The 14469-nt window shown below is 38.3% G+C and overlaps 1 protein-coding gene across 16 annotated transcripts in view; it reads right to left on the bottom strand.

The window, feature by feature from the left end:
- The window catches only part of KIF1B (kinesin family member 1B), a 93469-nt gene that overhangs the window by 43316 nt on the left and 35684 nt on the right, over positions 1-14469 (bottom strand). For 10 of the 16 annotated variants that reach the window (XM_074560688.1, XM_074560693.1, XM_074560690.1 and 7 more), the window contains 8 exons: positions 12804-12937; positions 11674-11753; positions 10268-10343; positions 7094-7173; positions 5562-5668; positions 4994-5077; positions 3196-3376; positions 2709-2781 (listed from right to left, as the gene is read on the bottom strand). In XM_074560688.1, coding sequence (XP_074416789.1) covers positions 2709-2781; positions 3196-3376; positions 4994-5077; positions 5562-5668; positions 7094-7173; positions 10268-10343; positions 11674-11753; positions 12804-12937 — 815 coding nt within the window. Of the gene's footprint in view, positions 1-2708; positions 2782-3195; positions 3377-4993; positions 5078-5561; positions 5669-7093; positions 7174-10267; positions 10344-11673; positions 11754-12803; positions 13016-14469 lie in introns of all 16 variants that reach the window. The other 6 variants (XM_074560683.1, XM_074560685.1, XM_074560681.1 and 3 more) reach the window with 1 other exon arrangement.

The raw sequence follows: 14469 nt of genomic DNA, 5'->3' as shown, positions 1-14469 counted from the left end.
CACATTATTTGAGCTTCTTGTGACCTTATGTATTTTTAATATTTATGAATAGCACTAGAGAATCAACTTCTCCAAATTTAGGTCAAAATATAAGCAAAACACTGGTTCAGAAACAGAACGGAAACTCTTTGTGAATTTACAGCCGACAAAATTTGTGGCCTAAGGAAACAGCATCTAACAAACTGCATATTGCAGTGAAAACAAAAGATGCCCTGGAGGAAGACACTGTACAATCTACACATTCAAGGTTACGTCTGGAAAGGCAAAACACAAACTACTCAAACATTAAGTCACAAGTTCCACAGAATTATTCTTATAGGTTACAAAATTACCGTATTACTACTTATGGGTAAAGCAAGTCTTGCGTAGAAAAAGCTGATTAAGAGACACTGTGTGGTCATTGCCCTGTGTGCACTCAGGTTACCCAGACCAATTAATATAGGTATGTACCCACATTCTAATATCAAGTGGTCACTGCAAAGGCATTATGACCAAGAAAACCAGGAAGATTATTTTAGCTCTATTAAACACATTATCACATTCAATTTGTAAAATGGAGAATGATTATTTCTATTCCCTAGTAATACTAGCAAGGCAATAGTTGTAAATTTTAGGGGATAAGAGCTATTATTTATCTTTTTTGTATAGCACATCTAACAAATAAATACACGAATTGGTTGGAATCTCAGCACAAAACCAAAACAATCTGGTAAACAGGATTAGCCAGCTTCTTATATCCAGGATTATACTCCAATTTAGAACAAGAAAAATATTTGTATTTCAGTATCAGTCTTACATAGCAGTAAGGTAGAGAACGTGATATTGCAGCTGGATATCGCAGCAATGTAAATACTTTCAAGGTACACAAGCTGAAATGCATTCCCAGATTTCCCAATCATTATTCAACTACTATTGTATGAATGCATTAATCCTGCCCATTCCAGACTCTGCGTACGGTGACACAGAAATGACGAGATGTATCAAGAAGTTTTGCTGTCATCTGAAATATTCTTATTAAGCGTTGCGATAAGCAGGATACTGCTTAACAGCCCAGTCATCTCATTTGGTATCTTCCCTTACAACTAGGAAAGGCGTCCTTCAGGAATTACATTGATAATGCCTGTAGGATCGTCTTCCACCTTTGTCCACTAACTGAAATCAGCAAAACCAAAACAAGCTTAAAGAAATTAGCGACTTCATTACAGTATTAAAACAACACACTATCTAAAGAACCTTCCCTTAATCTTAAGTATATGGAGAAACAAATTCCCTTCACAACACTTTTATAAATGCGGCCTTATTTGAAGCAGTTCCCCAGACAGCCAATTCTCACATCTTTAATTCATACAATGGCTTAGCTTATGCCTGGCAGCTAAATTTTAAGAGAGGGAATTCCATTACTTGGATCTCCTTTGACACATAGCCAAAACTCACTTGATACTCAAACTATTTTTATTTTCATATTGAACTGATTTTTGCCATACGACTTTCAGCTACACAAATTTTACACAAATATAAAATTGCAGAGACGAAACATTACATTAGTCCCATTTAACTTCCTTTCTGAACTAAGTGGTGCTTTGATTCAAAGTCTGCAGCCACTCCTCTCCATCCAAGAAATTAGTCCCTTCTGATTAAATAATTAGAGATGCAGAAGTCTTTAAGTGTATAATATAAATTAAAAAAAAAAAAAAAAAAAGATGTAGCTTCTACCTACGGAAGCCACAGTACTTTGCTTCATTCTGGTTTTGGAGAAGGGGGAAGAGCTTTACAGTTTAAAACCCAGTGTGCATTTAACCCACAGTTTTCAGTGGTCTCAAACTAGTATTACAAACAAATGAATCATGAATTTGAAACTTTTAGAATTCAGGCACAATTCCATTTGCGTTCTGGCTAAAGGACAACCCAATAAAGCTAAAGCAGAATCAGGTTTCCTAAGGAATTCTAGATTTCATTCCTGGGGTTGGTCTTGTTTTTAAAATTCACAGGGTGCTTGAAGACTGCCTGCATTTCTATTTGTAATGCACTTCAGGAGCTACTTGTTGTGAGAAGACTGAAATCCTCCTACTAGACTTAAATTATCAGATTTCCTATTTAAGAAATAGGTGGGATGGTAGAATTCCCATTGTTCTGAACGGGTTAGCATTCCCTTAGCACACTGTTCCCTAGTCGTAACCCCACCATCGGCATGTGTACCATTAAGACCCTTACAAGGAACTCCATGCAGGGGGAGGGAGAAGGGTTAAAACATGCACAATGCAGCAACATTTTCAGACATCATTCAAAAAAATAAACCTAGTGTATCAATGTTCTAGGAATCTCTTTGGCAGCACAAAATTAGTATGTTCTGGTGATCCAAGACAAAAATCAAGGCAAACATCCCAAGAAGTAGCTGTTTAGCCTACTGAAAAGGAACTTCAAAAAACACAGAGCACAGAAATGCCCTTTTTTCAGGTTAAGTTGCAAGAAATCCAACCTGTCCCAACAAGAACTGATTAAAGCCTCTTCATTGTCCATTACAATTTCCGAATTAACATGAAGGAGCTCACTCACACTGATAATAATTCACTGTAGACACAAAGTATTTGAAAGCAAAGGGAGAACTGCATTGTGCAGACAACCCAAGCAGGTTTTCTAAACTTTCAGATAAGCAAGGCAGGAATTACTGTTTGCCAAAGGTATAGTTAATCTGAAGTAAGGACACATACCAGCCTTTGCTGCTCCAACAAGAGATCAGCTTCCTCCTTCTCTTTCTTATACAAAATCTCCATTTCTTGTAATCTGAAGGTGAACAAAACAACAGAAGTAGTCAGAGGTCATTATTTTCATGTTGGTGTTACTCTACATGCACAGCCCACTGAATTACAGTTACAAGAGTAAACATCATTCCACTTAAAAAGAACTGTTATTTGTCTATTGTAGTACTATAGAAGTGAAACCTCCTATAAATTGCAGTTCAGTCCTTCATCAAAAGGTCTAAAAGGTTAGTGGTAGGTGATTACTTGTGATTTTTTAAAGGAGCTAGAGCACTGAAACACTAACGTGAAATAATGAAGAAGCTTTCTGAACTTTCACAATAGGTAGCAGATATGCTATGCGGCAGAACCTAGGTTAAGGTTTCGCATGGAGGGCACCCAAATAACCTACAGCTGATGACTCCTTGTTTCAGGTGGAAATTTTGAGTTATTTTGTTACCTTTTCTCCATCTCTTGCTTCATGTCAATGCCCTGCTTCTCCAGAAGCTCCCTCTGAGCAAATGTCCAGTCAACTGGCTCAGAGGGAGTCTCAGCTGATGGTGTTTTCTCTCTTTCTGCTCGTGCTTGCTCTGGATGGTTGAATCTGAAGACATGATTTTTGCCCATGATGATACGATTTCCTAAAAATAGGAACAGAAGTTAACTCTTTCAGGTAAGGATTCCAAAACCATTGAAAAACATCATTGAATGACATCCCATTTATCCTGTTGGGTGACAGCATAAAGATTGCCCTGTAAGGATTCCTGTATACATTCAAGTTAACTAGGGGACAAAAGGAAAAAAAAGAATGCCTGGTTTGTACAGAAGAAGCCACTGCTGATGAGAAGCATAAGAGGACATCAGCACCCTCAGGGGTTCAATCTAATATCCCAGCAGAGTTTATCAAAAATAAAAGGACAAACTTGGAGAGTGACCAACAGCTGCAGTAAATAAAACACACCACTAAATCCCATTCCTCTCCCCCAGTGAGAACGCCAAAACATGGGCAAAAGCCACTGCAGCAGAATTTTCAGCTTGGAAAAGCCTAACTTCAAACACTGCACTGCACGGTCCGTTCTTTTCTTTAAAATGTGGTTTACATGTATTGATTTTATTGGAGCCCTAATCAGTGGGATTTATGGAAGGATTTTACAGCTTCTTTTACACTAATGTCAAAAGAGCTGTAGAAATCTAATATTGTTAAGTCTTTCAGCTAAATCCTAGAGATGTCAGATGTCCACAAAGCCCGAGACCTGTGCGTGATGGAAGACAGTAAAATGCCTCTGCTCTTCCAGAGAACATATTAATGTATTTAAAATTTTAAAAAGGCATTCTAGTAAACAGACCTCCACAGTAACCAAAATTGTCCTTATAAATATATTACTAAAATACAGACTCTTAAAGATGTCAGAGACCATGTCTATATTCTTCTAGTAACTCAATTATCTAGATGCAGAAGAAAAGGAAAAAAAGAAATCTACTTTTTTTTAAAAGAAAGTAATTACTAAATGATAAAGTCACGGTATTCAATATGAGCCATATGCAGGCATAGAACAGCAAAAATTGTTCTTCCTTCATTGTCCAGACTCGCGCTGAAGTCAGTACCTTGGTTCCATCAAAATACTCACTTATCACTTGCTGCAAATAATTCAGAGGTGGGTTTTTTTTTTTGTTCGTTTGCTTGTGTTTTTTTAACCAGTAAAAGAATACAGGAGGGATAGAGAAAGCATCATAGCTTGATAGAGACAGGTTAAAAACCCTAATTTAGGGAAGTCACTCCCTCCTAATTCTTCCCCCACATGTCTTTCTAAAGGAATGTAGGGGACTGAGTGGGAAATCTAATGAGAGCAAAGAGAAGCTGTTGTACTCCTGCAGAGGGTCATATCTTGGCTTTGCCAGGAAACTGGGAATTTTCCATCAGCAACTGGCAGTCTGTCTGCTCTGTCTCACTGAGACTGCCAAGGGCAATAGGCTTGGGCAAGAATGTATTTGAATAATATCAGGGTAAGCAAAAGGAAAGCCACTGCGCGGCAGTGAATATTTAAGTACACTTACAGCTAATGCAGCAAAAAACGAAACAAAATTAACTGCTGCCAAGAGAAAAATGGTACCAACTTCTGTTTAAAAGCTACGCTCCAAAAAGGTAACACTGCTGTCCTTTAACAGCACCCAGCATTCTCTTAATAGGATGTAAGTGACACATATGGACAATGCTTAGATGGAGAGTCTACAAAAAGATCCATTCCAACGTTTCTTACCTGAGCGCAACTGCACAGGATGCACAACCCTCTTGCCATTAACATAGGTTTCTGATCGTTCACAAGGCTCCAAAGTAACAATAACTACGAAGAAAACAACATTGATGAATGAGACTTTAGAGAGCACTATCTACAAACAGAAGTGTGCGAACCCTAGAGGCCTCTCACTTTCTGCCTATATTCCTACTAACACCAAAACAAGGTACAATGAATCACTCCTTGATGCCATGCTGGTTAAAATAAATAAAGCCCCATGAGAAAAATCAATGCTACTGACATCTCCACATATTGCAATATTGGAAATTAATACTTTTTCTGTTTGCCTTTTTCATGTTTATAGTTAACCAGCATTAGAACTTAACTCTTACACTGACTGCAGCCTGTAATTTGAAGCTATTATCACTTACAAATTTTATTTTCTTCCCCTAAGACTCAAGTAAACAGTGAGTCAAAGCTGGTGGTTTTCTTGAGGTAAGAGAAATTTTCAAGTATCAGTATTCCCTGGGCACCTATCAAGTGAGGAGTGAAAGATTCAGCAATGCTTTGCTAGGAAATTAGGTTTTTTTACCTTCACCATTGTTGTTCCTCTCACTTCGAAAGATACAATGTTCTTCTTTGATATGAGCCCCACTCAATACAATGTCTTGCCTTCGCTCAGCATCAGCTTGGCCAACCCTGAGTTCAACAGAAGATATTTCAAGAGCAAATCAGAGAATTTCTACAACTCTGTGTAGGACAGCCCAGAAATATCCAGGAAAAAAGTCTAAACTATGAAGACTATCCTTCAAGTTTAAAGGTTTGAACTAGCGCTTAACTCTGTGTTGTGGAGAACTTACCAGATTTACCATGAATTGGAGAATAATAGCTTGACAAAAGAAAAAGAGAAGTTTTCTTTCTCTTAAAACATGCAATTTAAAGAGAGAATTGAAATGTTAAATGCCTCTGGGTTTAATGTGATTCCTTCCCTCTTCTGTACCCCCTTCTCCCTTTAGCAAAGGGACGCAGAAGGAAAAAAAACCAAAAGCGACAGGAACTTCCAGTGGTGTGCTTCAGCTGGCATACAGTGATCATCCCTTCTAATAATCACCATCTGTACTTTAACAATGGAGCAAAAATTACTCAGGAGACTCTTGCTGAATAATCTGATGCCACAAGCAGTTTCATCCAGCTTCCAGACAGAGAGAGGTTGGCTGTATCCCTGGAGCATGAAGATTTATGTCCATTCCAAAATCAAATATTTGAGCAATTCTAGATACAGACAACTTAATTTTCAATCCTAAGGTTTGTGAACTTCTTGCTTTACTTATTACTCTACGCATTTCTGATGTCAGCTAGCTAGGCTCAAAACTTATAATTATTTCTTAAGCCCAAAACTATTCTATTCATTATTCTGTGCTGAATTTTCGACAAGTTTGATACTGTTTTCAGTAGGTGCAATGCCTATCAGAGTAGTACCATACAACAGCACCTGTTTGTGTACTTTTCTGCATTTGTTCCCCAGGAATATACAAACTAAGCAACCAAACACAGCTTAGTGCTCCAAAGGAAAAAAAAAATACCTCTCTCCTACCAGATGTCTTGATAAGTTTTGGAATAAAATACATTTTAAATTCCAAATCTGGCAATTAAATTTCATCTCATCTATGTGAATGCAGAATACATTAATTGTGCAGACACATGGACAACAGTTTATTTACATAATCAAGTGAACACTCATCCATATTCCAGTTGCTTTTATCAAGCACTATGGTTTTCAATCCTCCACCCATCAAAATCTCAAAGGCATTTTCAGTAAGTTTTATTACTTTTGTTTTCCTGTCTCTTAGAAGGGATATCATGCTTTCTTTTACTGTCCAGGTGTAGGAACAAACTTCTTATAGAGCCAAGTGACTGCATGTTACTTTTAAAGCACAAAACCAACTTTAAAAAAAAATATGCATTTCTGCACTTTTTTCCACCTACAGCAATCTCATGCTTCATTTGTACCTGCAAGTTGGATAGCTCAAGTCACAATTATTATTTAAACTCACAGTGACTCCAGCATGGGGATTTAAGCAAGCAAAGAAGCAGACTTCAGAGCGTTTTAGCACCAATCCTCACCTAGTAATACCATCTTTGATGTAGTAAAGCAGACATTCAGACATGAGTGGATCTTCATTAAGGTTTACAAGATGAGGAGTCTGAAAGAACAAAAAGAAAAACTAATTAAGAACTGAGGACCTACTTTCGGGCTTCTTCGCACAGCCGTGGAAGATGTATATTAATCCAGCAGTGTTGCTATGTATATCGAGGTTATTCCATAATGCATTTTTCCAAACATAACTTCTTGCAGTACTGAAAGTCATCACAAAGTAACAGCAGAAATACAGCTCAGATTGCTTAGTTATCTGAAATATCAATCAATAGAGGGAATAAAGGTTTCAGCTGGCAAAAAAAAAAAAAAGATTCGTTGCAAAGTCTCTGTAAACTTTGATACGGGAAGTCCAACAGCAGAAAAGGTTGCTTCAGTAAAAATTTTGAAACTGATGTGGAATCAACTTTGGCTTTTCTTGGGCAATACAGGTCAGCTACTCATTTGTCAAAGTCTGTTAACACAAAAAAAAAAAAATCTAAAAAGCTAAAACTACCAACATTCTCCAATACAAACAGCTAGAAAGCTCTTCATCTAAAGTTCTTCTAAATTTAAATCCACTACAGTTACTAAACCAACCTTCTTTGGTGAAAAAACCCCATTGGAATCAGCAAACAAGTCACAAGGCCTTGGTGTGAAAATCTAGCCAGTGAGATAGCAGTAAGCACAAGCACAAAAGAAAAGGCAAAAATGGTTAAACAGAATTAAAGAATAAAGATGATAAAAGAGAAGTAAGACTGTTAATAAGCCACTTGTCCCTTCGTTACCGTCAAATAGAATAGATTTAGCAAAAGGAAATAAATTTGGCTAAGATTCCTTGGGAACACTGCTTCCATCAACTTATTCTAGCTGCAAAAAAGTTTACTTAGGAGAGATGTTAGCAGCACTCAGTTTACAGAAGCTCAAAAATTACTGGATATTCGCAATGAAAGTTGTCTTTGAATGAAGAAGTCTGATTGTCAATTGCCCAAGGGAAGACTATAAAGACAGAAAGGGGGAAAAAACAAGACACTTTTTTCACCCCTAAAAATACAGGGGCCACCTAAAACCGCAGCTGAAGATGTCCCATGCCATCATCGTTATTCACTGCATTCAAATCAACATTTGGAGCTGTATAAAGCTCTTAAATCAAGAGAAAACCGGAGAGAAACCAAATCCCAGACAGTCAAATGCTGTAACACCACTATGACTTGTACCATTTGGACACTTTGAAAATAATGCTGTTCCTTATACATACGTGTTTTAGCACCTGAGTTCGTTGACTACACTAAATCAAAGTCTGACTGGGTCTTTCACAGGCAACAGAGAGCTTTTTAAGAAAAAGCTCAACAACTTGAAAGATGCTGCTAGCAAAACTGAGCTTTCCTCAAGCATGAGCTGAAGGATTTTCCCTGCTCCCATCTTTGACAAGAGCATGAGCAGTTAAATTTCCACAATCCATTTCAAAAACTTTCCTGCCATCCAAGGCAAAACTGGTAGAAACAGCAATGATTGCACAATGTGATACCTTTTAATTCATGAAGTGGGCAAAATTTACCTTAGAGAGTTCAATTTACAGCTCAGCTAGTACAAACACAGTGCTGTCCTAGTAATATATGATTAGATATATACTGGTACCTCAGAAGTGTAAAGCCTTTATCAAAAAACTTCACATTTGCTATCTACATCTAAATTTCCACAACAGCAGCCACAATTATTAGAAGGAGAACTAATAAAACTGAAGTGCAAGGATACCAAGGAACAGAAGCATACAGGACTAGGTCAGGACTTCTACTTCTCCTAATAAATCCTACATGCGAAAAATAAATACTATCTATTACCAAAGCAACTACTTGATCCAGATGGCATTTATACACAAACCTGATCAGCTGAAAATGCACCAAAAGAGTCATCAAAAAGAGCTGAGGGCCTTTGAGGGAAAATCTAAAAGATGAGGATCCATAACATAAGAGAAAGAAATGTAAAGAACACTCAACAAATCAGCGTCTTTACAAACCTTGAGCACTTCCGGGGTACCAAAAGATACCAAAAGCAAACCAGAGTTCTACCTACTCCAAATATAAAAGTCTAACACTACTTTAAGCGAAGGATTAAACATTTTAACCAACTCTGCTGTCCTATATTTCTGTACAATGCCTCTAGGTACGTTCCCATTTAACCTTAGATCGAGTTTGTTACTCACTTCCACATGCAAGTTTCAGGCTAAAATATTACCCCGTGCTCTGTCCAAAGATTACCAAGATGCAAGAAAGTACATTCTTTTCCCTGTACTTCCTCAATAATTCTGCTTTAACTGCATAGATAACTTCTTTACTAACTTCATCATTTTATATCTATAGCGCTGATTTATGCCCTTTTCCTGCATAGTTCTGCTGCTTTCAAATTTCAGAAAAATAGAACTATTGACATGTACTGAAAGAAGTATTCCCCTGCATTCCCTGTGTTCAGTGGCTCATTAGATCACAATCCCTCTTTCCAAGGAAAAAAAGGATTAACAAACAAATTCAAGGAAGAGCACCTAAACAAGACTTCAAACTCCTCTGGGTATCTCAGAGAGGATTAGGTAGACTACATGAAGGTCACACACAGCTACTGCAGAAAATGGTAAGAACAATCTAAGAGGCAGCATTTCTGAGTTGCTCCCGAATCAACAGGTATGCAAGGAGCTGCAAACACTTTTACTTGCAGCACAAATTCTTCTAAAGGAAGGTACAAAAAAGTTCAACCATTTTTGGTATCAGAAGTCTCCCCATGAACTTTTCATGCTGCTCCTATTTCATCATCGTGTCAGGCTAGTGCATGCTTCCCTATTTTCACAACCAATGGAAGCTACCACAATTCTTTCCATAGCTCCCTAAAAGGCTTAAGTATTACATTGCATCACTTGTATGAGGAGCAATGTCCAACTTCATTATTATGGGCAAAATAATCCTTAAATGTAGAGTGTTTTGATAGATTCTAACACTATAGCTATTTCCAAAAAGATATTGTAAAAGGAACTTACTAAGTGTCCAAACCTCACTTGCGTTCTTCTGTATCTTACATGAATACAAGCCCTTGTGCGAGTAGCTCCCTCATCACCCTCTCCTCTGAGACTGATCAGCCTTTTGGAGACATGATGCAATAGTTATCTGTTACTTTACCTTTTTAGGTGAGAAGACTCCCAGTGTTCCTCCATCTTCCCGAATGGCAACTCCCATTTCTGCCAATAACGCCTCCCTGAGAGAGAAAAGCAAGACATTTACCATGTTTTATGTTTCTTAGACAAATAAGGTCAAATGAAAGCCATGCAATGAAATACTTCCAAGACTTTCAACCAGCCTATCCACAGACAGATGGATACAGCCAGGACTGTCACCACCTCATACCACAACAGGGCAAGTTCCTAAAGTCTCACTTTAGTCCTAGACTTTACAGGCCTGCAGAATGGCAACAGCAAAAATTTTACAGAGATTTAACAGCATTTTAGTGCAATAACGTCTCACAAGATAAGTACACTTTAGGATGTTACATTCATTGCTTCCTTAAGGAAGGTTAAAGTCTGTTCTAAATTCAAATATTTAATTTATGCAAAAGGAGCTACCACTATTAATTAATTTACAGAGACTTAACTGGTTAATACAGAAAGTACTCTCTCCTTCTTAAGAAATAAAAAGGATTGTATTGGGTGAAGTTGTTCATGTAACACAGTATTCTTGGCTTTGACAAAGCACAACAGCGGCATCAACACAGAAGAATAAGAACATGGCAAAAACTGTGGTATTTTCCCCAAATTTCTTTCTAAGAAATTTCCAGAATTAATGGCGGCATTTCTTTTGAACATCTATCCAAAGTGTTTTAGCTGTTTTTTGAGATTTTGTCTTTTTTTTTTTTTTTTTTAAATTCAGCTCCTAGCATCATCAACATGATGCGGTAAAGACTTCCACAGCTTACCTGTGTATTGTGAGAACTTCTTATTTGTTCCAAATCACCTGTTAGCCTGACAGTCCTCTTCCTTATGGACTGCTCAGTCACACTGTTCCAGGCAAAGATGTTCAGTTCCCCTTACATATTTTGCAAGCTTTTAATATTCTAATAAGTAACGCCCTGTTTCGTTGTACCCAAATTTCCGACAATTATTAAGCATCTGTCTTGTGGCTCTAAGACACAATTCCAACCAAAGCTGGAAAGCTGGAGCTGTTTCATAATTTTAGATATTTCAGTACCAAAAACTTAATCTTTGCTGCTTGACTGTAGGGCCAAAAGTTTTGGAATTTAAGAGAATGGTGGAAGGGGGAAGAAAGAGACCAGGACTCCACGCTGCTTCACAGCAACTTAGGACATTACCTCATTTAGAGTAGTAAATGCTTTAATTGTAGGAAACATCGGAAAGAATATGGCTTTCTCTCAGCATTGCCCCTACTGTTACATATAACACAAAGGTCGGCAGAACTATCACTAAGCACTATTCTGCTGTTCCATTGCTTTTGAACAGAGCAACATTCTCTATTTTCCACACTTCACCATTTTCGAGATACCATCCACATCTACAGCACTTCCAATTCCTGACCTTTCCATCCTAATGGCCTCAGTTTTCCTCAGCTTCTCTTCCCATGTTTCATTCAGCTCCGCAATGATCTTCTCAGATTCCTGTGTGAAAATCCCGGAAGCTGTTTTACAATTCTTCTCAAAGTTCTTTACATAATACACAAAGCAATTAAAGTTTGTGCTCAGCTCTAGACCTCAAGTTAGTTTTGGATATAAACAGTACTCTCAGCATTTCAAAACTCTAAGTTGTCTTCCTTAATTTTTAAAAGGGTAAATAGCCCTGAAGGCAAGCTGAGAAGAAAAGATGGCTTCATATCTAACCACAGTCAAACTTGAATTTGAACCACCTAATTTTATTTTTTTTTTAATCTGATTTACAGACATCATTCAGTAAGTGGATGCCAAGGAACTGCAGAGACCACACTGTTATTTCCATGGCAACAGCAGGTTTCCAATAGGAAAGGGATATGCAGTGTGTGTTCCAGCCCATTCCAGTCCCTGTGGCAGCCTCTCATGGACAAGACATGAGAACGAAGCATAGATTCAACACAGCCAGCTCTCCCCACTCATCCACCCATGGAGATTGGGGGGGGGATTTCATAAAAATTAAGAAATACTTCACTGTAATGCACTTTTGATGCGGTTCAATTCTATGCAGAATTGGGACAAGGCCGCTATTGTCTGGATAAAGCATGCTATTCTGTGTGCTTCACATTTTAATCTGTGGGGGCTGGGCGAATACAACAGTGGCAGGATTATTCTTCCTCCTTTTTTCAACTTTGGGGTAATTTGGTTTTCTGAAAGCTGAGTGCATTTGCTAGTCAGACTTTGTCCACCCTAGTGCTGACCAGGCCTCCTGAAGTCTATACTTATGATCAAATTTTCCATAATTACCATTGCACCAGAGGACCTGTAAACAAGAATCGAGATTTTAGTTTGTAATTTAGTTGTAGCTTCAGGCTACAATTAAACCTAAGTAATCCTAACAGGAAAGGCTGTGCATGAACCCAGATTCTAGCCCACAGTGCCCTTTTTAAGGTGAAACAGTAGCATACTGGATATATTTATGAAGGGAAGTTCTCCCAGGTTCGCTGCTATTTAGCCTTGGGAAGGACCAAAATAACAGCCTCTTTAATCTACAGCGATACCTACCTTCAAGCGTTCAATTGCCTCTTCTCCTCCAGGTGTTGACATGATTCTTTCCTGTATACTGGACACAGATGTTAAGCCCACCTGACTACTGAGAGAGCAGGAGGATGGAGATGCAGTGAGGGACCCCATGGAGGCTGTGGAAAAATTGCCAGGACGTTGATTCTCGGAGGCTAGCAAGTATCTATGCTTATTGTTCTGAAAATCTTTCAAATCTGGGAGAGAGACACACAGACAGAGGGAAGGCAGAAAGACGGGAAAAAGGAAAGTAGGAAGAGGGAAGGAAGAGGAAAAAGGAAAGGAAGGAAATACCAGTGTAAGAGGAAAGCATTTAAGCAGCAACAAGACAAGTTTTGTAATTTTTAGATGGTAGTTCTGAAACAAATCTTTAATATCCGTAACATAACGATAACTCAGTTCAGACCCTGAGGATTATTAGTAAGGACTGCATCATAAGCCATTTTGATCAAAAAAGCTTGGAAAAAATAAACTACACACTTGCCAAAAAATAAACTATCCTATTCTTAACTGAAAACTAAACTGAGCACCACAGAGCTCAGACCAGGAGCAGATTCAGTTCCTCATGAAATGAGTGACATTTTGGGCTGAAGTCTGAATAGACACCAAGCTCTTAAACTCAGCACAGCATTCTCTTCCAGACTTCTTTAATCTAAAATGATTATGTAAATCTTTATCCCAGCAGTGGTTCTGCTGTGACCCAGACCACAAGGACAAAGAACTACCCCTCCTTGAGTTCTCCCAGGAGAGGATGTAAATCACCCGTCAGGTGATGACGGGGAGGAGAGAACACAAGTTCATAACAACATCATTATGTTACTTCTTGATCCTCCTTATCTGAAAAATTGAAATCTAAGATACCTGCTCAGTGAACTACCTGATAAGGCTCTCATACTTCAGAAAGCGCTTTAAAGCTTTTTGGTCTTAGTTTAGATAAGGAAGGCCTAAAAAAAACTACCCAAAATGTAAAGAGGCAGCTTTTGTAGCCTGAAAACCTGAAGGATGCCTCCTTGAAAGACAGAAAACAAGGCAAAGGTGAATGAATGATTTAAGAATAAATATCCAAAGGCAATTTATTTTAATCTAACTTAGCTTCTCACATATGTTTGTAAACCATACGCTCAGAATAATCACACCAAAAACATCTTCTAACATGGAGTATCAGACAACTAAATAGCGCAGTTTTCATAATTTTGATAGTTTTAAATTCTATTTCAAAAACAAATCCTCTAAAATAAGTATCCTTAGGAAAGACACAGGTCAAATCAGGCCTTCCAAGTTATAAACAAGGGCTTCACGCTTACGAAAATGAGATCCTCACCCAGACATTGCATAAATTTCCATGTCCTCCTACATCTCCTCTACTCTTACCCTGAACAATCCTGCTATTGTCAGCCTTATGCCCTAGTTCACTCCACATTCAACCTGCTGTTTCAGCCTCATGAAACCGATGTTTGCATCAAGTCAGTTTGAAAACCACCATCTGCAAATCTGGGAAGCAGGGGTGGGAGTTTAATAGGAGAAAAGCTGGTTAAGGCAAGGGAATGCCGTCGGGATGAGGAAAGCAGGCATGGCAGAGCAGGGAGGATGAAGTCTCGAAAGGCCAATAGACACATGCGCTCCTGAAGATAAAGGAAGTGGCACTTGCAAT

The sequence above is a fragment of the Larus michahellis genome, chromosome 16 (assembly GCF_964199755.1).
Source record: "Larus michahellis chromosome 16, bLarMic1.1, whole genome shotgun sequence".
Classification (NCBI taxonomy): Eukaryota; Metazoa; Chordata; class Aves; order Charadriiformes; family Laridae; genus Larus; species Larus michahellis.
This window is presented reverse-complemented; position numbering and strand designations above follow the sequence as displayed.